Below are 25,328 nucleotides of genomic sequence, written 5' to 3' on the forward strand. Positions count from 1 at the left end.
CGGTGAGTCAAGGTGGAGGTACCCAGTGTTCGGTGTGTCGAGGTGGAGGTACCCAGTGTTCGGTGAGTCGAGGTGAAGGTACCCAGTGTTCGGTGAGTCGAGGTGGAGGTACCCAGAGTTCGGTGAATCGAGGTGAAGGTACCCAGTGTTCGGTGAGTCGAGGTGAAGGTACCCAGAGTTCGGTGAATCGAGGTGGAGGTACCCAGAGTTCGGTGAGTCGAGGTGGAGGTACCAAGTGTTCGGTGAGTCGAGGTGGAGGTACCAAGTGTTCGGTGAGTCGAGGTGGAGGTACCCAGTGTTCGGTGAGTCGAGGTGGAGGTACCCAGTGTTCGGTGAGTCGAGGTGGGCGCATAGGATCATAGGGGACAAGCTAGCGGCGTATTCGATCGAGCATAATGCAAGTGGGAAAAAAATGTCATGTTTGATTGCTGTTGTGTGCGTTCGAACGAACCCATGTGTGTGTGTGTGTGTGTGTGTGTGTGTGTGTGTGTGTGTGTGTGTGTGTGTGTGTGTGTGTGTGTGTGTGTGTGTATTTGAAAGAATTCTTGTGTGTTTGATCGTGGGAATTTGTGGATTCGAGAATATTATATTCCCAAAATATTAATATTAGTTTATTAGTATTATTATATATTAGAATATTAGAATATTAGTTCCCAAAAAATAATCTGAACCAGTTTTAAAAACTAAATATTTGTTTGTAATTTTGTGATTAGAGTTCAGGGATCGTTAAATTTGTTATCCAGGGTATGCCTTTGCCTTAATATTCTAAATTACCCAAGAAAGATGTAACCATAAGGATGTGTCGTGCACTGACGTACTATCTCTGTAACACTCTTTTTATCTGCGGCTCTGCAACCGGGTCCGGCCTCACTCTTCAGAGCTGTTGCTGGTCAATCCTTGGAACTCTTTCAGACATATCGACGGACCTCAATGGTACTGATATCTGGGTTAAGCCCTTTCATTGTCTCACTAAATCTCCTTTTTTCTGATCCGAGAAAAGGGCAAATGAATGCCAGAGGTCAAGGAAATATTCCTCAGACGACTCGTGCCACGGGAGAGAAAGGGTGGTAGCCCATTCCACAAGATGACTGTGGAATGGCCTAAGTAAACACAGCAAAACGATTAACTGCTTGCATAAGCGAAAGACACCATGGCAGTGACAAGCTGCACTGTGAGCATATCAGCAATATCTTTTATGTGGGGCTACACCATATGCAAGCTCTTGAGAGCGTTAGTCATGGACGTGGCGATAGAAAAATAGAGAAAACTAACATTTTAGCGGAAGGCCAATAACTCGAGCTTAAATGAGATGTCAGGTGAACTTATCAACCAATCTGCTTTTCCATGAACTGCACGGCAAGCGGGTCTCGCTAAAATGTGAGAGCAGAAGCTCAGGCAAGAATGAAAGACTTCTTACTTACTTATCATGGGGAAAGCACCAAGCCATTACGACTTTATAGCACTTGGAAGGGGGTCGGGATAAGGATTTGGGATGGGGACGGGGGGAGGGGAAGGAAGAAATGGTGCCCAACCACTTGGACGGTCGGGGATTGAACGCCGACCTGCATGAAGCGAGACCATCGCTCTACCGTCCAGTCACTGAAGCGAGTCCTGTCGCTCTACCGTTCAAACTATCGTCACTTAGAAGTGACGATAGTTTGAAATCAAAATATTTATTGAAAGCACTATTTAAAATCTCAGAAGAAAATAATTTACAACTAAGTGAGATGTATCTGATATCAAGGCTATCAGTATAGGACGCGGGGTCAAGTTGTGTGTTATCACGCAGGGTGCAGTCGCACCTCCACAGATCTCCAGTATCAGCTCTTGATACTGGTAATGGCTCAAAAGGGCTACCACTTACGGGCTATTCATGCCCGTGCCACCTTTTGGGTGGTTTAATCTTCATCATCATCATCATTCCTCTTTAACACGGGAAACATCTCCCGTCACGCAGGGTGCAGTCGCACCTCCACAGATCTCCAGTATCAGCTCTTGATACTGGTAATGGCTCAAAAGGGCCACCACTTACGGGCTATTCATGCCCGTGCCACCTTTTGGGTGGCTTAATCTTCATCAATCAATCAATGTGTGTTTTCTCACCGGAGCTGACAGACCCGAGATTACTGTAATGTGAGTGTGAAAGTTTTGTTTGTTGTTGTACTGTAATTACATTAGACTAAATGCATAGTGTCTCCTAAAGGGAGATGGAGTTAAGTTTATGTAGAATAACTGTTGGTGCAATTAGTGTTTAAATGTTTATATATTGGTTTAATATCGTCCCTAACTTGTGACTGTCACTACATTGGTACTGGCTCTAACTCGTCATTGCACCTAACTTATCACAGAGCCTAAATTGCCACTCGCGCTAACTTTTCAGTAGCTTAATGTTGTGCCCTAACTTTCCTCTGAACTTAACTTGCTTCTGTGGTACATAACTTACCACAGTCTCCCATGTTACCATTAAATCTAACTTGCCACTGGGCTTAATCTGCCAGAGGGCCTAACTTGTAAATTATCTGAAGTTCTCAAAAATTATTCCCGAAGAAACAACCAGATGGTAAGAAGGTCATCGTGACTCAGAGAGAGAGAGAGAGAGAGAGAGAGAGAGAGAGAGAGAGAGAGAGAGAGAGAGAGAGAGAGAGAGAGAGAGACAGAGAGACAGAGAGAGAGAGACAGAGAGAGAGAGAGAGACAGAGAGAGAGAGAGAGACAGAGAGAGAGAGAGAGACAGAGAGAGAGAGAGAGACAGAGAGAGAGAGAGAGACAGAGAGAGAGAGAGAGACAGAGAGAGAGAGACAGACAGAGAGAGAGAGAAACAGACAGAGAGAGAGAGAGACAGACAGAGAGAGAGAGAAACAGACAGAGAGAGAGACAGACAGAGAGAGAGAGAAACAGACAGAGAGAGAGACAGAGAGAGAGAGAGACAGACAGAGAGAGAGAGACAGACAGAGAGACAGAGAGAGAGAGAGGGGGGGGGGGGGGGGGGGAGAGCGAGCGCGATATCCACATCTCGAGCTTATCGCAGGTGACGGGACTGTCAACCCACAACAATATGTCGTCAAACGGACGACAGCCGATGCTAGAAGGAGCGGCCAGAGGCTCTAAAACAACCGTCAAATCGCAATTATCTGTCGGTATCAACGTCAATGAGAAGAGCAACAGGAAAGACGACAATGGTAAGTCTCATATCCTCTCCAGACAACCTGTGTATGAAATCAAATAATTAGAGTGAGATATATATGAAAGAAAATGTAAATTGAGCATAGACTATGTGAAAACTTCGACAGGTCGAACGGCGTTGCATCTGAGCGCCGAGGCAGGACACCTGGAGGTGGTGGTAGAGCTGGTTCGTAACCAAGCGAGAGTCGACGCCAAGGACAGTGATGGTGAGGTCGTGTGGGTCTCCAGCACCATCATAGCTGGACACCGTCATCTTCATCCACCCTCATCCCTCTCATTTTCATCATCTTGTTCACCATCGAGCATCATATACACGTCACAGGCCTCTTGATGCATCACCATCATACCATCATCATCCTCTATCATCGTCACCTGCATTGCTATCCTGCTCCTCCATCCCCACTAAAGGTGTATGGGAATATATGGTTGTACATAGAAGGAATAAAGTCATGCAGACGATTAGTCTCAATAACTTGGCTGAAGATATGACCACCAAACCATTATCATTATCAATTATCACCACCATTATCAAGTCGTGTCTTGATAATGGTCCAGGACGGACCGAAACGTTGTCGTTTCTCTATTTTCTAATGTGTGATTTGGTCATCGAATAGAGGAATATATGGTCCAAAGCCGGGGTTGGGAGAAGCAATTACCTGACCAGAGAACAGTTATTAACATTCATAAAGGTACCGAGTAGCAGGATTGATGTGGTTATCTGTAGTAAATGACGAGTAAATTGTCTCTCTCTCTCTCTCTCTTGTTAGTGACCAATGATACACCTGTCTCTCTTGCTAGTGATACGTGTATGTGTCCAGGTATCCAGCCGCTGCATCTTGCCGCTGGGAGCAACCATCTCCAGGTGCTTCGTCACCTGCTGCACCACGGGGCCTCTCTGGAAGCTGAGGATGACCGAGGTAACTACCTCCCTTCACATATCTTTGCAATTCGTGTTAAAGGCTAAATAATGCTGCGGTGTCCACGAGCCCATATTACTAGGCTGCCTCATTTCACCTTGACGACCAGGAGCCAGATTCACGAAAGCACTTACGAACCTGTCCATCTTTTCTCAATCTTTGGCGGCTTTGTTTACAATTATTAAACAGTTAATGAGCTCCGAAGCACCAGGAGGCTGTTTATAACAATAACAACAGTTGATTGGCAAGTTTTCATGCTTGTAAACTGTGTAATAAATGTAACCAAAGCCGTCAAAGATTGAGGAAAGATGTAAACGTTTGTAAGTGCTTGCGTAAGTCCTTTCGTGAATCTGGCCCCAATTTCACCTATAATCTCTTAATTCTTGAAAACTAGGGATGGTATAATGCCCCCTTGTCTCAGGAAAGGGGGAGAATACTAGCAGGAAGTCTGTCCCCTTAGGTTAATCGAGGTGTCTTTAACAACCACTGACCTTTCACAGGATGGAACTCCACAACAGTTGTCTAACTCCACTCTAACGAGTATAAAGTCTTATACCTCCTTTACGTAATAATGTAAATTTAACCTCAAAGTTACATATTAATAAATCTTCGGTTAGCCACTGCTCTCTTGCGTCACTATATGTTGCGTTTAAGGTATACTGTGTCACTGTGTCACTGTGCCACAGGGCGCCGCGCAGTGCACTACGCTGCAGCCTCCGGGCACAAGATGCTGCTGGAGGAGATGAGGAAGCAGGGGTGTGATCTGGAGGCTGTAGCAAGAGACGGCTCCAGCCCACTCCACCTGGCGGCGGAGAACAACCAGCTGCAGGTGGTACAGTGGCTGCTGCAGCAAGGCGTTGACGCCAGCTCTAAAAACCTCCAGCAGGAGGCAGCTGAAGATTGCGCCAGAAGGAAGTCTCACAGCGAAGTGGCCCAGTTCCTCCAGGAGCGCAGGACGTCTCCGAGCGTAAGGCAAATTTGTTTTTTTTCTCTATCTAACGTCACAATGTCGTGGCCAGTTTAAATTACAACTGGGAGGAGAGAATTTGCAATTTATTGAAGGGGGACTATTTTTTTTTTACTTAATTCTGTACAAAGTATGTTTGAGAGGCGTTGAAATTGGACATATTCCGGTCTATCAAAATGCTCAAACGTCTTCTATGGTAAATAACTTATTTTGTGGATTTTTTAAAGTCTTGGAAGCCACCTCTTTCCACAGCTTCAAGCGCACACACGAGAAAGAGCTCGAATGTCATTTTACTTTCAATTTGCACCAGGAACTAGGGCCTGAGAGGCGTTGTATGAAGAGTTTGAGACTCATTTGCCTCCTAATCGTTGATAGGTAAACACCGCGATCATATTACATCACCACCACAACGCCACCAGCGCCACAACACCACCACCACCACAACGCCACCACCACCACAACAACCACACCACCACAACAACCACACCACCACAACAACAACAATCATCGATTTATCAAGTGATCAACATATATCCGGCTCAAATGCCTTCCACTTTACGGTTCTCATTGTATACAAGCATTTCTTTAGATTTTTTGGCTAATCTGTGTTTTAATTTCCACCTGAACTCCTTGTTGTGTTGCTCCTTACCTGGTGGGTGGGTGTGTGTTTATACCAAACTGAAGACATACATGTACTACACCTGTTCCCTGCACATACAGACGCAGCAAGGTGGAAGAGACCAAGTGCACGCCGTTGGTAACCTCGCCGCTAACGCAAGTGCGGGTGCACACGGAAGTATCCGGCCACTGTGCCAGCCTGACACCCAACTGCAGCCTCTAGGCTCCAGAGAAGGTTCCAACCTTTCCCAGCCTTCGCGTCAGCCTTATCCTCAGCCCTCATATCAGCCCAACCCACAAATGATGAACTCACCTCAGCCCTACCCTGACTTTCAGCACTTGCCTCAGTCCTCCCCTCACTTTCAGCACTTGCCTAAAGCCTCCGCTCCCTCTCAGCACTTGCCTCAGTCCTCCCCTCACTTTCAGCACTTGCCTCAAGCCTCCGCTCCCTCTCAGCACTTGCCTCAGTCCTCCCCTCACTTTCAGCACTTGCCTCAAGCCTCCGCTCCCTCTCAGCACTGGCTTCAAGCCTCCCCTCACTTTCAGCACTTGCCTGAAGCCTCCGCTCCTTCTCAGCACTTGCCTCAAACCTCCCCTCACCCTCAGCACTTGCCTCAATCTTCCCTTCACTTTCAGCACTTGCCTCAAGCCTCCGCTTCCCCTCAGCACTTGCCTCAGTCCTCTCCTCACTCTCAGCACTTGCCTCAAGCCTCCGCTCCTTCTCAGCACTTGCCTCAAGCCTCCCTTTACTCTCAGCACTTACCTCAGGGCTCCCCTCATCCCTCGCCTCAAACCCCTCTCTCCAACAGGGAGGCACATGACCCGTCTGTTAGGGTGAGCCGAGGTCTTCTGTTTATTAATGTAAGCGATCACACTTTGAACCATAACATTCTAAGACATTCTTATCTGATGTATCTTATCTGATGATTATCCACTGATGTTTCCAAGAGAACAATTCCTCTTTCCATTGCTTTATATCAATTTGAACATGAAGAAATGCTATTGATATTTTGTTTTACACTGATGAGCGATGTCTTGACCACTACAGCTGCTGGTGGCCGCTAGCGAGGGTCGGGCTGACGAGGTCGACTCCTTGGTGGTATCCGGAGCTGATCCGAGCTTCGTCAGCAGCAAACCAGGGGAGGAGGGTGAGTGGTCAAGTATATATATTCCGGGTCAGCCATTGGCTCGCAATACTGGTCAGCCATTGGCTCGCAGTAGTTGGGTCAACCATTGGCTCGCAGTACTTGGGTCAGCCATTGGCTCGCAGTACTTGGGTCAGCCATTGGCTCGCAGTACTTGGGTCAGCCATTGGCTCGCAGTACTTGGGTCAGCCATTGGCTCGCAGTACTTGGGTCAGCCATTGGCTCGCAGTACTTGGGTCAGCCATTGGCTCGCAGTACTTGGGTCAGCCATTGGCTCGCAGTACTTGGGTCAGCCATTGGCTCGCAGTACTTGGGTCAGCCATTGGCTCGCAGTACTTGGGTCAGCCATTGGCTCGCAGTACTTGGGTCAGCCATTGGCTCGCAGTACTGGGTCAACCATTGGCTCGCAGTACTTGGGTCAGCCATTGGCTCGCAGTACTTGGGTCAGCCATTGGCTCGCAGTACTTGGGTCAGCCATTGGCTCGCAGTACTTGGGTCAGCCATTGGCTCGCAGTACTGGTCAGCCATTGGCTCGCAGTACTGGGTCAGCCATTGGCTCGCAGTACTTGGGTCAGCCATTGGTTCGCAGTACTGGGTCAGCTATTGGCTCGCAGTACTTGGGTCAGCCATTGGCTCGCAGTACTTGGGTCAGCCATTGGCTCGCAGTACTGGGTCAGCCATTGGCTCGCAGTACTTGGGTCAGCCATTGGCTCGCAGTACTTGGGTCAGCCATTGGCTCGCAGTACTGGGTCAGCCATTGGCTCGCAGTACTTGGGTCAGCCATTGGCTCGCAGTACTTGGGTCAGCCATTGGCTCGCAGTACTGGGTCAACCATTGGCTCGCAGTACTTGGGTCAGCCATTGGCTCGCAGTACTTGGGTCAACCATTGGTTCGCAGTACTTGGGTCAGCCATTGGCTCACAGTACTGGGTCAACCATGGGTTCACAGTACTGGGTCAACCATTGGCTCACAGTACTGGGTCAACCATTGGTTCACAGTACTGGGTCAACCATTGATTCGCAGTACTGGGTCAACCATTGGTGTACACCGTGTACTCACGATGTGATTTAACTCGCCATACTCACTCCACTAGCGAGTGTCGGCCGCGTCTTGGCATCCTTCTAGGCTACTGGGTCATATCTTCTCATTCCGTGTGATGTAGAATGAGGACTCCGGGAATCCTCACGTCACCAGTGTCCTCCGTCTGCAATTTTTTTTTGAGATATATACAAGAGTTGTTACATTCTTGTACAGCCACTAGTACGCGTAGCGTTTCGGGCAGGTCCCTGGAATACGATCCCCGCCGCGAAGAATCGTTTTTTCATCCAAGTACACATTTTACTGTTGCGTTAAACAGAGGCTACAGTTAAGGAATTGCGCCCAGTAAATCCTCCCCGGCCAGGATACGAACCCATGACATAGCGCTCGCGGAACGCCAGGCGAGTGTCTTACCACTACACCACGGAGACTGTGGTGTAGTCTTTTCTTCACAATTCTCCAAGTCATCAGTAACCTCCATACTCTCCACAGGGCTGCAGGCGATTCATCTGGCGTGCTGGGGCGGCCACACCGAGGTGGTGAAGAAGCTCCTGGAACATAGCGTTGACCCCAGAGCTGTGGCAGCTGGTAGGTGAGAGAGAATTCTGTATCTCGGTGTTTATACACTGAGAATACACCTACTGGTTCACCAGTAAGCGTGTGTAGCAGTGATAACTATTCTGCTACTCACAGTATTTTGCTGCTCATACTCTCGTATCAATCCGTCAGGTCGCGAGGGTGTTCACTGGGCAGCATTTGGGGGTCACGTGACCGTGTTGCGACTACTGAAGGAGCGAGGGTGTGACGTCACTGCTGCTTCCACCCCCGACGGGTCGACGCCACTTCATCTGGCGGCCGACAACGGCAACCTGGACGCTACCCGCTGGCTGGTGGAACAAGGAGCCCAGATTGATACAAAGGACAACAACGGGAACACACCGAGCGACCTAGCCATGGTGTCTGAAGCATCTGATGTGTATAATTACCTCGATGATAGGTTAAAGGAGGTAAGTGTATTGACCTGTTGTTTGCGGGCTAGGATTGAGCTTCAGCTCAGGGTCCACGCCTTAACTTGTGATCGACTTGTGTAGTACTCCATAACTCTTTGGGTTCTGTAATACATGTTCTTGATTCTATATATAGAGTCGTACTTCACGACGAAAATTGCCATCTCGCCAATGACCGTTCAGAACATAGACGGGATAAAATACTATTCATACCTGCAAGAAATGTATTAGTTTATCATAAATTATGTTTAGTAGTAATATTCTTATTGTTTGAGATGTGGGATTATATATATAATATATATATATAATATATATATATATATATATATATATATATATATATATATATATATATATATATATATATATATATATATAAAATCACGTTGTACTGAAGGGAGTGAGAATAGCTTGAGCAACCTTATCCCTTTGTGTGCATTTAAACCGAATAAAACTTATTTAATTTCAATTTCAACTTCGTACCTGCACGGTGCATACACTGGTGTGCGTGTGTGTGGGCGGAAGGAGGGAAGGGGGGGGGGGTTACTTAGAGAACTGAACAGCCAGATACTGAAGCCAGATACGCAGAAAGGTGTATATAAGTGTTGTTATAGGATGAGAGCAGAAGTGTTCCGCCTTCCTAGTTATCTTTGTCATATGACACGTGTGTGTGTGTGTCACTCATTGTTCTGCTCAACATATGTTCTCTATCGTGATCACGATGCCAGTTCGAACGATTTCCTTATCTGCCACATACCCCCCGGGTATAATTGGACTGGTGGAGTTATATAATTGGATATAATTATAAGACTGGTGATCATTACAACAATTATTTCTCTGACCGGCAATTCACTGCTTTAAATTGCCTGAGAGAAAGGGAAAATGAAGAATATTTAGAGCTGTTGTGTGGAAATTGCTTTTGGAAACTGTTTGTAAAAATTAGAAATCCCCCCAAAAATATCATCTTGTATTTGCACATTACGATGTGTTAACCACCTCGGTGTTAACCACCTCGGTGTTAACCACCCCGGTGTTAACCACCCCGGTGTTAACCACCCCGGTGTTAACCACCTCGGTGTTAACCACCCCGGTGTTAACCACCCCGGTGTTAACCACCCCGGTGTTAACCACCCCGGTGTTAACCACCCCGGTGTTAACCACCCCGGTGTTAACCACCCCGGTGTTAACCACCCTTCAGTAATGACAGTATTTAGAGCAACTATTTGATCGAACGTTACAGAAAATTTTAGTATTAAGCTTTAGTCATTAATGTTTTTCATGCCCGAAACGCTTTGCGTAATAGTGGCTTTAGGCATTGTATGTACTAGCTCTATCTATAAATCGATCAATCTTTGTAAAATCTCTTGTATGTATGTACCTTACTTAAATTAACATATATTTATTTATTTATTATTTATTTATAAAAAGGATCAGTTGGACCCCAAAGAATTTCCATTTTCTACTACGGAATTGGTCCAAATGGCCAACTAATAAAAATTAAAATGGTATACAGGAACAGCTAGTGGAAGCTGCGGGCGCCGGGAACTTCGAGCTCACACGCCGCCTCATCCAGGACGAAGTCTTCGTCGACGCCCCAAGCCACAAGCCGCAGATTAGAGGTAGTGCTCAATTAAGATAATAGAAAGTTACTAGCCTTGTGTCCTTAAGACCCTGAAGTGTTTCAATAAGAATACAGTCTCCGTGGTGTAGTGGTAAGACACTCGCCTGGCGTTCCGCGAGCGCTATGTCATGGGTTCGTATCCTGGCCGGGGAGGATTTACTGGGCACAATTCCTTAACTGTAGCCTCTGTTTAACGCAACAGTAAAATGTGTACTTGGATGAAAAAACGATTCTTCGCGGCGGGGATCGTATTCCAGGGACCTGCCCGAAACGCTACGCGTACTAGTGGCTGTACAAGAATGTAACAACTCTTGTATATATCTAAAAAAAAAAAAAAAAAAAAAATATGTTTTAACCGAGATCACAATATTGTGTTATATCAATGATAAATTTTGGGGCCATATAATGGGATCGAACTCGTGCTTTTAAATTCGTGCCTGTGAAGTCAGAGACACGCGTTCAATCCCACTATATTGCTCCAAATTTTTCTCAAAGAATATCTGCATTAAACAAAATAGCTGATGATTCTTCACTCTCCATAATAATTTATAAGATAACAGACCATACTGAAAGCAATTTATGACGTGTATCGTGGCACAGGGCGCCGAGCTCTACACCAGGCTGCTGACGGCGGCTACACCGCTCTAGTCGAAGACCTTCTGCAGGCCGGCGCCGATCCCACAGCTGACGACAACGAAGGTAAACAAATCAAAATCAAAATAAAGTAATATCTCTAAGAAAAATCTTCGGAACAGGACGGCAGGAGCTGGGGGTTACTCAGGACGCTAGTTTGGCCTTCTCAAAAGATTTTTTTTGTTCACACACACACACACACACGCGCACACACACACACACAAAGCAGGAACCTGAGCAAGGAATCATTCAGAACCTTGTATACCACATATGTAAGAACAATCCTGGAGTATGCGGCCCCAGCATGGAGCCCGTACCTTGTCAAGCACAAGATGAAGTTTGAAAAAGTTCAGAGGTATGCCACTAGGGTAGTCCCAGAACTAAGAGGAATGAGTTACGAGGAAAGGCTGCGTGAAATGCACCTCACGACACTGGAAGACAGAATAGTAAGGAGAGGCATGATCACTACCTACAAAATTCTCAGAGGAATTGATAGGGTCGATAAAGATAAACTGTTTAACACGGGTGGTACGCGAACAAAGGGACACAGGTGGAAAATGAGTACCCGAATGAGTCACAGGGACGTTAGAAATAATTTTTTCAGTGTCAGAGCAGTTAACAGATGGAATGCATTAGGCAGTGATGTGGTGGAGGCTGACTCCATACACAGTTTCAAATGTAGATATGATAGAGCCCAGTAGGCTCAGGAATCTGTACGCCAGTTGAATGAGAGTTGAGAGGCGGGACCAAAGACTCAACTACCGCAAGCTCAACTTGGTGAGTACACACACACACACACACTGTATTAAAGTAAGTATCTCACCTACAGGAGTGCTGGCAGTTCATCTTGCTGCACAGGCCGGACACTTGGAAGTACTGAAGCTACTTCTTCCTCATTTACCTCATGGTACTGCTGAAGTGAAAGGTAGGCTCAGTCTTTCTCTCTCTCCCTCTCTCTCTACGTGATGCGTGCGTGAGCGTCTAACAGTGCAACTGACACAATGTTTTTATCACGCAGAAGCTTTAGTCCCATCATAAGATTAATTTCAAATATTCTATCTCTAATGCTAAGTATATTTAATTCTTTCCGCATGTTGAGAACTTTGGTAGTTATAGGACAGCTAAGTATAATTCTGAGTGCTTCATTTTGCATTTTTTCAAGTCTATCAATACTTTTGCCATTTTGCAGGACCAAAGCTGGTGCATGATAGTCTATCAGAGACCTTATATACGCTAAATACATCATTCTTGCTATTTTAATATTAACACCATATTTCGGGCTGTACCCCACTACAGTTCTGAGAGCCTTGAGTCTGTCTCTACATTGTTGATGTAACTTATTGACTGCAGTTGAGGTACAAGGGACATAGACACCAACGTATTTGAAAGAAGAGACATAGTCTATTGGTATGTTATCTATCAAGTTTTATCTAGACCAAGTTTTCGTGGTCCACTTTGCGGTTGCCAATTTGTCTGTTAAATACCTTAGTTTTAACAGCGTTGATTACAAGACCAAGGCTCTCACAAGCTGTATGTATACAATTTAAGACTGCATTTCGCGGTGGGTTTTAGTATGCACAAGGATGTCATCTGCACAGCTGATAGTGATGTTTGCCGGACTAGTTGGAATTTATTTTAGTAAAGCATTAATTAGAACATTAAACAAGGTAGGACTGAGTACTCCTCCTTGTGGGGTGCCTAGTTGCATTACTTTAGTTTCACTCTTGTAGCCTTGGAACAGTGCAGAGGACTTCCGGTTGGTAAGATAGCCTCGTATCCATTGTAATAAATGTCCCCCTATATCCATTCTCGCTAATTCATACATAATCACTTCCCTATTAGCAATATCAAAGGCATTTTTTAAATCAAGAAATGTTGTGTACTTGTGCCTTTTATCTCCATGAACAGTAAGAAAGGTTGTGATACAGTTGTGTACACTTTTACCATGTGTGAAACCATTGATATCAGGTGACATGTGCTCTTTAACTCTATACAATAATCTATTAAGCACCATTCTCTCAAAGGTTTTGCACATGCAACTGGTCAGTGAGATGGGACGGAAAGCATCAGGTTGGCCAGGCTTTGGTACAGGTACCGTAAGACTGGTGGTCCGTGATACAGGCAACTGCCCAGTGACATAACTCTCATTAAACAATTCTAATAATGGGTTACCGGGTACACGATGTAGGAGTCTTAGAATATCATAGGTGATACCGTCCTCACCAGGAGCAGTGCTACTGCCCCTGGAGAGGGCTGCATTCAATTCATAATCTATATATGGAACATCACATTCTTCATGTTGCTTGCTAAACATGAAATTTATGAGAGAATTTCTGTCTGTGGACCTCTCCTGCAATTTCTCCCTAGTGCTAGCTGGTAACATTCCAAAGCTGGAAACTTGAGCCCATTTTGCAATTATCTGATTAGCTTTCTGTAGCGGGTTTGGGTGTGAAACTTGTCTACTATTTTTACCAATAATTTTTGTTATGCCTTTCCAGGCTTTGCCCAGGGGAGTATGCAGGTTAAGTCCACTAACAAAACCCTCCCATTCATTTTGTCTCAGTTCAGTCATTCTCTCCCTTGCCGCTGCAAGCGCGGCCTGAAACAGTTTTAACATTTGAGGAGTTCTAAGGCTCTTATATGCTTTACCTGTCTGTCTAGCAATTGATTTAAGCTCTTTCAGTTTAGCATCATCATAGTACTGGTTGTGTCTGACCTGTTTACCAGTACTTCTTTTTGTTTGGCGTGACTCACTATTTTTGATGGCCTCATAGGTATTATTTACGAGGTCATCATAAAACTGTTGTACATTCTCAGGCTCATAATTGTTATACCAATGTTCTATGCTGTCTATAAAGAGTTTTTCTTGCTCTTTCCTTACTGTTAGCCTGCGTCTACTCAGCTTTGTGCCTGGTAGGTCAACATTAGCCACGTGTATGTTAGCTGTTATGGCTAAATGGTCAGACATTAGGTCATCCATAATATCAGTCTCATGAGTTGTGTATGATAGGTTAAAGTCAATGCACCTATCTAGAATACCTCCATATATTTGCGTTGGTTGATTCTTACTGATAATTTGAACATCATATGCATCGAGAAGTGCCAACAATCTTCTCCCGTTGATATTTGTGAGTTGATCCCCTAATTGTTTGTGTTTAGCATTTAAATCCCCAATTAATATTGTAGAGTCAGTGTGTGCAAAACTAGGTAGGTCAGTATACTGGAGGAGGTCAGACACTCTAGTTTACCTTAATCCTGGACTGTGTCTAGAATTAAAATATTCCTACTAGTAAATCAGTAATAATTTTTCACGGGAGACATCTCCCGTCACCTCCACAGATCTCCAGTATCATCTATTGATACTGGTAATGGCTCAAAAGGGCCACCACTTACGGGCTATTCATGTCCGTGCCACCTTTTGGGTGGCTTAATCTTCATCAATCAATCAGTAATAACTGTAGTGGTCTTAAAACCCTCCAAAGGCTGAGGAAGGGTGAATGTGCACTTGCAGAGAAAGCACATTGCAACCAATCCTACAATCGATGTTCACTAGGCTTGAAAGGATTGAAATGAGCAATGTATTGGTTTTCTATTGGGCACCCTGTACTATGGCAAGTTCAACATACTAGTACAATTCCCACATACTAGTTCAGTTCCATCATCCTAGTACAACTAACATTCTGGGGCCTGACACCTGAGTGGACAGCGCTTTGGATTCGAAGTCCTGAGATTCCGGGTTCGATCCCCGGTGGAGGCGGAAACAAATGGGCAGAGTTTCTTTCACCTTGATGTCCCTGTTACCTAGTAGTAAATAAGTACCTGGGAGTTAGACGGCTGCTACGGGCTGCTTTCTGGGGGGTGTAACATACAGGAAGCCTGGTCGAGGACCGGGCCGCGGGAACGCTAAGCCCCGAAATCATCTCAAGATAACCTCAAGATACTGCTTCAATTTCACCATAATGGTACAATTCCAACACAAACTGATACAATTCCATCACAAAACTGTTATAACTCCAACACAAACTGGTATAATTCCAAAACAAAATTGGAACACTTCCAGGTGAGAAGTTGGTCCACTGGGCATCTAAGGGGGGCCACGTTAAGATCCTGCATTACCTAAAGACTACGAAGTGTAATCTTCGTGCCACCACCAAGGGCACCCGACGGACTGCGCTCCACCTTGCGGCTGACAATGGCAACTTAGATGCTGTGAAGTGGCTGGTCGAGCAAGGGTTGAGCCTCGACCACAGGGACGCTGACGGCTTCACGGCAAAAGACCTGGCCGAGCACGAGGGCCATAGAGAGGTGGAACTTTATCTCCAGCAGGTCTTGGTACCTCAGCGGCCAAAGACGACGCCCCAGGAGTCCAAGTTCCTGCATGCCGCGGCTAATGGCAAGCTGCCGACTGTGGTGGAACTGCTTGATGCCAAAGTCAACGTCGATTGCAAAGATCAACAGGGTAGGTGTTGCAGTCAATTGTATTAATAAAATATTGATAATGTTAATAAATGCAGAAAATAAGTCACAATGACGTGACTGACACAAATAACTGAACCCACGTAAAATGAAAATATTGAGAATAATGATACAAATAATATATGTAATGATTGTGATCTATGAACAGGCAGGAGTGCGGTCCAGCTGGCGTGTGCAGCTGGTTACTTGCAGGTGGTGAAGCTCCTAGTAGCTAGAGGGGCCCAGCTAAATGACCACGATGATGAAGGTAAGTTGTGTTCGGGCTGTCAGATATGTACAAATCGAGTAGAATTAAGATAAAATCTACCTTCCTTTTTTTTCGAGGACTAGTCTAATGTTAAGTTTGTATATATTATCGTAAGGTAAAACAGAATACAAAGTTTTTTCTAGCAAGACCGAATACAAAATTTTAAGGCAAGACAAAATACACAGTTTCAAGGTAAGACTGGCTACAAAGTTTCGAGGTAAGACCGAACACAAGTTATGCCTAAATACTGTATTAGTAGTACATGGTTTAATATGAATTAATATATCCTCGTAAAATATACAAATCGGCACTGTATTTTGCTTGTTTAAGCAGTACAAAATTGAGCGAAAATGCTCCAAATTTCCCTCGTCTTACCGGCCGATGAAAAATGATATCTGTTCGAAGTTTGTTAACCTCACCACTGGTACAGGGAACACTGCGACACACCTGGCTGCTGAAGGAGGGCACTTGGCCATCTTAAGAGTGCTGAGGGACAATCAGTGTGACCTCTCCAGCATCAACAACGAGGATGACTCTCCTTTGCACTTCGCTGCTCGCTCAAGCAAATTACACGTGATCAAGTGGTTACTTGATCAGGGAGTGGAAGCCAACGAGACCAACGCACAAGGATATACTGCCGAGGACATTGCAAGGGAGAAGAAGTGCAAGGAAGCAGTAAGCATGCTGACTGCTCACACAAAAGCTTCAGGGGTCAGGGTAAGACTGTTCTATAAGTATTTTATTTATCTGAATTATGTCTCCTCTTTTCTTGAATCGTTCGGTTCATTTCATGTAATTATGGGATGAGCTTCGTTGTCTATATCTGTACTTTATCAAATTTCATTATGTGATTTTTGAGTTGAGGGCTTCACAATGCGGGTAACATACTTTAGGACTTGTCTCACGTAGATGTTGTGAAAGGTTCTTTATATATTAAATACAATGTGTCGAACATTTTATGAAAAGTACTGAATAATTTTTTAATTTTAATAAACATTATACAAATTTAGCTCTAATGTGAGCCAAAATTAAAATTGCAATTAGACCTAAGCTCAATGTCTATTATTCCAAAACTTTGACGTTGGAAAAATATCAGGCCAAGATTGTTAGGTAAAAATTTGTTAGTTTAGATAAAAATATAGCCTATTTTGACAGCAATATAAAATGTTTTCAGGCTTTATCGTGCATTTGCATGTACAGATACGAAACATGTACATCTTTCTTCAACCATGGCAAAATACTGTATTTATCATTATTGTAGCATTTTACGAGCTACGAAACTCCGCAACCCAAGGTTATTATTTGTATAATATCTTAAACCTCTTAGTACATCGCATCTCTTAAACGATTTTATAAACACAAACTAAGGCGCCATAATTAAGGAAAGATTTACAGGTATCCCAAGTGAACACGTAAATGCTTGATGATTCTTGGCTTCGAAGAAAGAATGGCTGATTTAGTATCTTAATTCAGAACCTCAGTACCCTAGACCCTCAGGCGAAGGCACACAAACGTCAACAAAGCAGTAAGGATCGATCACCTACACGGCCTCAGTCGGAAGAGTACACTATGCGGAAGTCATCAAGAGATTACATACCAATGCCAATAGGTTTGAAGAGCATAGGAAACACCTGCTACATGAACTCTGTCATTCAATGTCTTTACAGCACTAGCTGCTTGACGTATTATATTCTACACGGACACTGGAGGTAAATATTAAATTCCTAAGCTGAACTGTAAATACGCTATTTCTATCTTATTTAAGATATTTTATCAAATTATTGAAACCTGCCAAATCTATGAAAACATATGCATAACAACATATTTTTATATATAAAATATATGAAATATATTTGCCTTAAATAGTTATTTTGTTTTTAGTTATACTATACTCTAAATTTTGGGCCTTATACCTCTGTTTTATTCAAACATTAATGCAATAAAAGTTGGTTGAAGACCGAGGCAAATACATATATTCTTTTGGTATACTATAGTAAATCCTTTATAATTAATGCCTTCAGAGAGGATATTAATAAGGAGAGTGAATACGGTGGGGAAGTGGCTGATGCTTTCCATGACGTTATCTATCAGCTGGATTCCCGCGGTGAGACTCTTGCTCCTGTGAAAGCCTTGAAGGTAGGATGACTTCAGAAGCTTTCCTTTGTGCCTGTCTGTTGTTTTTGTTTTAGATTCAGCTACTCGGAACTAAACGTTCCAAATGCAGGCGATGAGCTATATCTATAAAAGAAAGATATCAGTTTGTCTATCAGGAGTTGGCGGCCAGACGCTTGGGGGATAACCTCACCTAATTTTGCACGGTGATTACTGAGGGGTAGTGACCAACCTTATGGAAGAGGGCAGAATACATTCCTCTCATTAGGAATGGGTTTTCTCCCAAGGCGACCCCCATGAAGTTTAATTTTTTATATATACAAGAGTTCTTACATTCTTGTACAGCCACTAGCACGCATAGGGCAAGTCTTTAATCCTAATATTCACACACACATATCCCCAATAAGTAGTCCGTAGCAGCTGTTTAACTCCCAGGTACCTATTTACTGCTTGGTGAATAGGAGCCTCAGGGTGAAAAAACTCTGCCCATTTGTTTCCGCCTCCACCGGGGATCGAACCCTGACCTTTAGGACTACGAACCCCGTTGGTGGCTACTCTTGTCACCGGGTTGACCCGGTAAAAAATATCAAAACATTTATATATTTGCTCAATATTGTTAAACAATACACGCTGATGTCAGGAATTTAAAAAGTCAACTCATCATAGTTTACCCATAATAAGGTGAAATTGAAATTGAAATAAGTTTATTGAGGTAAAATACACCCAAAGGGATGAGGTAGCTCAAGCTATTCTCACCCCGTTCAGTACATCGTGTTAATACTTACATAGACACACATCACAAACAATAAACGTATTACCGAACATTCTAAGAGATAAACATAAACATTTCCTCCTTTACATAAGTAAATAAGGTGAAGAAATGTTGATAACGTCATGGGAAATAGTCCCTCAGAGTCCCAGCCAATCCCAACCGCGTTTCGGGATGCGTTGCCACACGGGATTATTTTTTCCCGTTATCATTATTTTTAATCCCTTTTCTTGTGTTTTTTTCTGGCAAAGTGATACTGGGTCTACCCAGGCACCGCCGGTTATCATCATATTATTAAACGCTGGTTGTTACCCTATCTAGTCAATCTGTCCTACAAAGAACGCCGTTTTTCGCTCGTATGCGTTACATAGGGCCAAAAATTGTCACACCAGAAAATCGGAGAGGCTAACAAAAGTGTCGTACTGTCCCGTTTTCTGTTTTAAGTCGTCTGGTAGGTTAGGAGAGGACACTTTAAACTGACCGTTTTCTTGACGTTAGGAAACCTTAGAACGGACTGATCTAGTATGCATATAGAGGCAAGTGCTTGAGTTAGGACTCCACACCAATGATACGCACTCAAGAACCTGTCTTAATTATGCAACATGCCATATAGCCTAGATTCTATGCTATGTGGCAAAGAGCCTAGATTTTAGGCTATATGACATATAGCCATAAACGAACTAGGACACTTAGAATGTCCTGAAAGGCACCATCATGTTCTTGAAGCAGTTCTTACAGTGCCACAAATATTTGCCTCCGTTATTTGAGTAGTGTGATTGAGTAAAGTTTGTTTTCTTGTAATATTTGGTACTATTTCGTGACGTGAATTGTTTCCTTTGTGGGACTGTATATGCACATATTTTAAATTATACAAGTCAGTTAAGCACTTTTCTAATGTATGATGTTCAGAATTGTTGACAAGTGAACACCGTTAACAAAAATGAACTAAAATGGTTCGGCAATACAAACACGGCCTCATTTGCTTCTGTTTTGATGATATCGGTTCTAATCGGAGAAGCAGGAATGAAACACGAGACTGCGTGTGATTATCATCATGTTGAAACCTTCTGATGTTTGGGACAGACGATCTTGGGGGAGCACGAGGTGATATTTAAGGGCAAGGAACAGCAAGACGCGCATGATTTCTACTCTCTACTTCTTCACGCCCTGGACACCGACCTCCAGGTAAGGCCTCATCCTCCACGATGAGCACACAAATTAACACGCATGTGTGTGTGAAAATATTTGAATCACTATGCTTTAAACGTAATCCCTTGAATATTTTTATTTTAAACCTTTTAACTGATGACTCATGTAGATATTAAATCTAATTATGAAATATCATGGACACTATGATCATAAGAACGACACAAAACAATGCAAATAATTTCATTTTTGATTCCCTAAATTATATTATACCAATATTCCCCTCAAAGGCCTTGAAGTACCCACGATCGAAGATATAATCATTAATACGAGATAAATTAATTTTCGGTGTTGTTGTCTTGGCGGAACAGGGAAGAGGACCGTCCCACATAGCTGAGCTCTTCATTGGCCACCACAAGTCAGACATCGTGTGCGAGAAAACCAAGACAATAATATCTTCAGTGGACGAGTTGTTTTCGAGCCTGACGCTGACCGTCGGTTCACAAAAGAATTCTAAACACCACTGCACTCTCGAGGTTATTATTATTAACATCTTTATTGACGAAATTAATTACAATTTTGCCTAATCTGAGGATTTCGATTAAGTCTCATTAAAGTGAGGATAATGCTGTCATTCACTGTCACGCAGGACAGAGGGTCATACATAAGACAATAGGTCTAAACTGTAGGCGGAAGTACATATATATCATGGTTACAATCAATGTTTTAATGTATGGATATGTGAAAACAATTTTCTTTTGTGCTCGAGGTGAGACATGTGAGGTCAGGTGAGAGGGATAAAGGTCAAACTTTAGCCGTCGTGAAGGCAGACAATCAAGGGCAACCACTTATTAACGAAGTCTGTCTCTCTCCTCGGAGTTTACGAGCTTGGGAATGCAGCGGTGTTTCCCGTAACACTAATAGCCGATTTAATTTCTTTCTCTATTATGCACTCCATACCCATACCGTGGGCGGTGGTGTAAAGGATTACAGAGGCACATAATCGGTTTAGGAAATGAACCCTCTAGTTCGTTTAGCTAAGCTAACAATCTTTTGACGCTAGTTATACAATTATTAATGTTATATATACATGTACACATACTCGTACATACACGTACATATATATACGTATACACAGGAAGAGCCTAATAGGCTCAGGAATCTGTACACCTGTTGATTGACGGTTGAGAGGCGGGACCAAAGAGTCAGAGCTCAACCCCCCCGCAAACACAACTAGGTGAGTACATATATACACATACACATATTTAATCACCCACACAAATACACACATCAATAATCTTTTGTATCACAAGTGATTCAGCTAATAGCTATGGAACTATTTAGCTGTATAATAAATACGTCTGAAGCAGCCATGATCGAGGTGCAGATCTTTTAAGACACGACATGTACATGCTCTGTGCATCCTGGTCCAGAAAGAGGGGTCTTTCACCAACTGTCTTGAGTCGTTTCTGTCGTCACACAATTTGTTTAATATAAACACCTTTTTATAGGTCGGTAGAGAGAATTGTTTATATTACTATTAAGTTTCTTTAAATACGTGATGTGAGGTGGCACAAGGAATAATGTTTACATCTGGGAAAATATGAGAAAGAAAAAATGTGTGGAAGTACACAAGATGTTTGAAACTTTTTTTATATATTATTTTTCTACCACGGACGTGGCCACACATTTACAATGCTAACCAGCATGTATACATTTTCTTCTGTCCTCCATTGGACAGAGTTAGAGATCTGTTACACATATAGTTTAGTGATTTATTGAACAATCAACAACAGAAGGTGATTGTAGTACTTTTAAAAATGCTAATCTAGCCTACAAACACAAATACACAGATTTACATCTGTCCTACATAAACAGTGTTCAAGGTAACAAGTGTGTGGCTCCATGCCCCGCAATGACAGCAATGACCAAGGGAGTTTGGAAGAGCCCGGGACACAGCGACAAATGCGATTCAGAACTTTGAGACCGACTGAACTTAGGCTTTGTTTTGGATCAGTCAACCCTAAGACCAATTGCTAATACCCGAGTGGAATCAATGGATTCTTTCAAGCGTAGGCTAAACATATACATACGAGTTTGTGGTATAAACAGAAGCAACCTAGCAAGGGCCAATAAGCTCTCTCTAGTGTTTCCTTTATGCATCTGTACCCGCAGGAGCTGCTGACGCAGTACTACAGGTCCTGCAGCATCGAGTGGGAATGTCCCACCTGTGACACCATCCACGACTGCGTCAGGACCACTCGCATCCACCGCTTACCTAAGATCCTTGTCATCCACCTCAGTAGGTAATGTCTTTAATTATGAGCTCTGTACATCATCGAGCTAGTCGTTGATTGGTTGATTTTTAACCTCCAATCACAGCTCGGCGTTATGTCAACTTTCCCAAATAACTTCGGCACGTCACGCGACGCTGTGACAGACATAATAGCCCAAATTAGCACCATCGTTTTTAGCCATAGAAATACAATTGTATATACATGGAAAATAAATCATATACATTTTATAAACTAATTACATTCTAAAACAAACCAAACATGTCCAGTTGTACATTATCACAATTATTGTTTTTATTACTATTGAGAACATCAATTGTTACAATGCTGGGATCCGAGTACTCCCACCTGCGAACCTCACCACTGAACCACGACTTGATATACAAGTACAACCCGTCCTCGACTCAAGTCCATTACATTCAGCGGTCACCCCCACAGACGCATTCATAAATTTTAACATGCTGTTCATTCAAAACGGGAATTTTCTCAAGTATAAATTAATATTATAATATATTAGCATATTGTGTATAAATAGGCAAAGGTTAGGTTAGGTCAGGTGTTTGGGTTCTGTTGACGATTATTTGTATTTGTAGTACGTGGGTGAAGCATTTACAGCGTTGTGGTTCGAACAAAATTCGTCAGTGAAGCACTTGTTCCGGATATGTTCGAACGTCAGCAGTTGTGAGTCGTGTGAACAGCTTTTCGTTCATAAACAGGGGGTTTGGCGGGTGCATGGAATCACTTTTGGATCTTTGATTGGAGGACGGGCTGTTTTAAGCGAGAATACCCAGGTCGCTGGTTTGAATCTCTGCAATGTTCCAATTGATTTTTGTCATTGATGCATCATGTTAGTACTAATACACAGGGAAATCACACTATCATAATTGGTCCCGTGTCCTGTCACAGCGGACTACTAAAATGATCTACATGTAGGTGTAAAGCATTCATACTGGCAACACTTTGCTGACCGCATTGCCAGGGTGTGTGGCCAGGCACAGGGAGGTGTACCAGAGAGGGGTACTGTGGCGCAGTGGTAAGACACTTGCCCCGCGGTTCGTGAGCAATTTGGCCTGGGTTCGTATCCTGGCCGGGGAGGATCGACTAGACACCAATCCTTAAATATAAGCCTCTGTTTACCCAGCAGTGAATAGGTACGACTTGTTACTGGTTAAACGATTTGGTGGGTCGTATTCCAGGGAAAACTAAGATAAAGGACCTGCCCGAAACGCCATGCGTGCTAGTGGCTTTACAAGTATGTAACAACTCTCGTATATATAAATAAATAAAATAATAAAATTCGTCCTGCCTCTCGTCTCTTTACCCAGAGTGAATCAAGCGTCTGGAAGATCTCAGAGTGATAGGAAGCAGATTGTTAAATTCGGCAAACGACTACATACCCTTGATGCCTTTCACGTTGGCACATTCAAGTAAGGTTCTCTCTTTCTCTCTCTCTCTTGTTCGAACTATTTGCCTTCATTCCTCTGTATTTTTCTCTCAGGAATAACTACTGAGATGTATACCCCGCCCTGGAAACACAAACCGAAACTGTCTCTATTTTCCGCTTGTTACAACTTGTAATAAAGTTGTTACATCTTGGCTTAACGTGTTTATGACGTATTAGAACGTTGTTACAACTTGCTATATTGGTTGTTATAACTGGTTAGGAGGTGTTAAAACTTGTTCGAACGTTGTACTAACGTCGTAGTTTCGGTGTGTGTTTGGCGGGCGCTTCTCGATGTACTCTGGGAGTTTACCTTAATGCTAGACTATGAACAGGACTAAAGTAAACTTCCTGATTGGGTAATCGGCTATTGTGATGGTCTTTAAAACCATCCAGAGTAACATAGTCTTAAGATCCAAATAAAATCACACTCAATACCTTTACCACATGTAATTCTACCCACATAAAACACTTTCATAGCCGTGCAGGCGATGAGTCACAATAACGTGGCTGAAGTATGTTGACCAGACCACACACTAGAAAGTCAAGGGACGACGACGTTTCGGTCCGTCCTGGACCATTCTCAAGTTTATTGTGTCGACTTGAAAATGGTCCAGGACGGACCGAAACGTCGTCGTCCCTTCACTTTATAGTGTGTAGTCTGGTCAACTTTCATAGCTGTATTTCCTAAAATAACTAAAACCCGTTATCATTCTAGCAAACTATGTTTATATCATAATATTGATAACGCTGTACTTGTTTCCATAATTAAATAAAATAAATAAATATGTTTATTCAGGTAAGGTACATACATACAAGTGATGTTACATTAATGGATTGATATATAGATAGAGCTAGTACATACAATGCCTAAAGCCACTATTACGCAATGCGTTTCGGGCAAGTATGTATGTAATTAACTCGTATGTATTCATGTTTATGCCTACAGGGGAGAGTACAGTCTGTACGCAGTGTGTAGCCACCTGGGCACAGCGACTAATGGCCACTACATCTCAACCTGTCGGGACTGGCGCCTTAAAAGCGTGTGGCGGGAGTTTGATGATGAGATCGTGACCCAACTCAAGGGAAACTGTCCTGTACATGACGAGAGGAAATATGCTCATATGCTCTTTTATGAGAACCTGGAGTCTTAGTTGAGCTCGCGAAACTTTGAATACTTGATAGTGTTCAAAACTTCATGATCTCAACTAAGTTAACGAAATCGTGTGTACTAATGAGTTGAGCTGTTAGAAGCTTGAGCCGTAAATAGCTGAGGTCGTGAAACCTTTAAGCGTACGAAACCAATTCAATTTCTTTCATTATTATGCACCCCATACCCATCCCGTGGGCGGTAATGGAAAGGATTACAGAGGCACATAATGGGTTCAGGATTCCTGAACCCCCATAGTTCGCGTTTAGCTAAGCAAATGACAATCTCACGAAAGCTATAGCGATATAGGAAGTTCTGCTCAAAACACCAATGGGAGCTCAAATGTCTTTTTTGAGAGTGCAGAAATACAAAATCAGTTTACTGTTATAAACTGGTTAACTTAGACGCTGCCGAGACCTTAGCTAATGCCCTAAAATATTAAATGAACGCGAATGAAACATAAATTGGTTAAAATATTAGATTTCATGAACGCAGCCTTTCATCATTCATATTTCATAACTCAGAATTAAATACTTTTATGCACATTCACTTTCAACAGCTTCTT

General features: G+C 43.3%; 1 protein-coding gene across 1 annotated transcript in view; it reads left to right on the plus strand.

The window, feature by feature from the left end:
• LOC123770994 (ankyrin repeat domain-containing protein 17) overlaps positions 1 to 25,328 on the plus strand; it is a 36,725-nt gene continuing 11,397 nt past the window's right edge. Inside the window, exons 1-22 of the mRNA XM_069309706.1 lie at positions 1 to 62; positions 3,028 to 3,178; positions 3,290 to 3,388; positions 4,001 to 4,099; positions 4,786 to 5,066; positions 5,787 to 6,545; positions 6,733 to 6,832; positions 8,360 to 8,455; positions 8,597 to 8,874; positions 10,388 to 10,493; positions 11,096 to 11,194; positions 11,958 to 12,053; positions 15,189 to 15,587; positions 15,753 to 15,851; positions 16,282 to 16,568; positions 17,325 to 17,560; positions 17,873 to 17,987; positions 19,816 to 19,917; positions 20,250 to 20,414; positions 22,054 to 22,184; positions 23,498 to 23,599; positions 24,563 to 24,766. Of these exons, the coding sequence (XP_069165807.1) occupies positions 3,055 to 3,178; positions 3,290 to 3,388; positions 4,001 to 4,099; positions 4,786 to 5,066; positions 5,787 to 6,545; positions 6,733 to 6,832; positions 8,360 to 8,455; positions 8,597 to 8,874; positions 10,388 to 10,493; positions 11,096 to 11,194; positions 11,958 to 12,053; positions 15,189 to 15,587; positions 15,753 to 15,851; positions 16,282 to 16,568; positions 17,325 to 17,560; positions 17,873 to 17,987; positions 19,816 to 19,917; positions 20,250 to 20,414; positions 22,054 to 22,184; positions 23,498 to 23,599; positions 24,563 to 24,766 (3,977 nt within the window). The 5' untranslated portion in view covers positions 1 to 62; positions 3,028 to 3,054. The remainder of the gene's footprint in view (positions 63 to 3,027; positions 3,179 to 3,289; positions 3,389 to 4,000; positions 4,100 to 4,785; positions 5,067 to 5,786; positions 6,546 to 6,732; positions 6,833 to 8,359; positions 8,456 to 8,596; positions 8,875 to 10,387; positions 10,494 to 11,095; positions 11,195 to 11,957; positions 12,054 to 15,188; positions 15,588 to 15,752; positions 15,852 to 16,281; positions 16,569 to 17,324; positions 17,561 to 17,872; positions 17,988 to 19,815; positions 19,918 to 20,249; positions 20,415 to 22,053; positions 22,185 to 23,497; positions 23,600 to 24,562; positions 24,767 to 25,328) is intronic.

This window comes from Procambarus clarkii, chromosome 65 (genome assembly GCF_040958095.1).
Source record: "Procambarus clarkii isolate CNS0578487 chromosome 65, FALCON_Pclarkii_2.0, whole genome shotgun sequence".
NCBI lineage: Eukaryota > Metazoa > Arthropoda > Malacostraca > Decapoda > Cambaridae > Procambarus > Procambarus clarkii.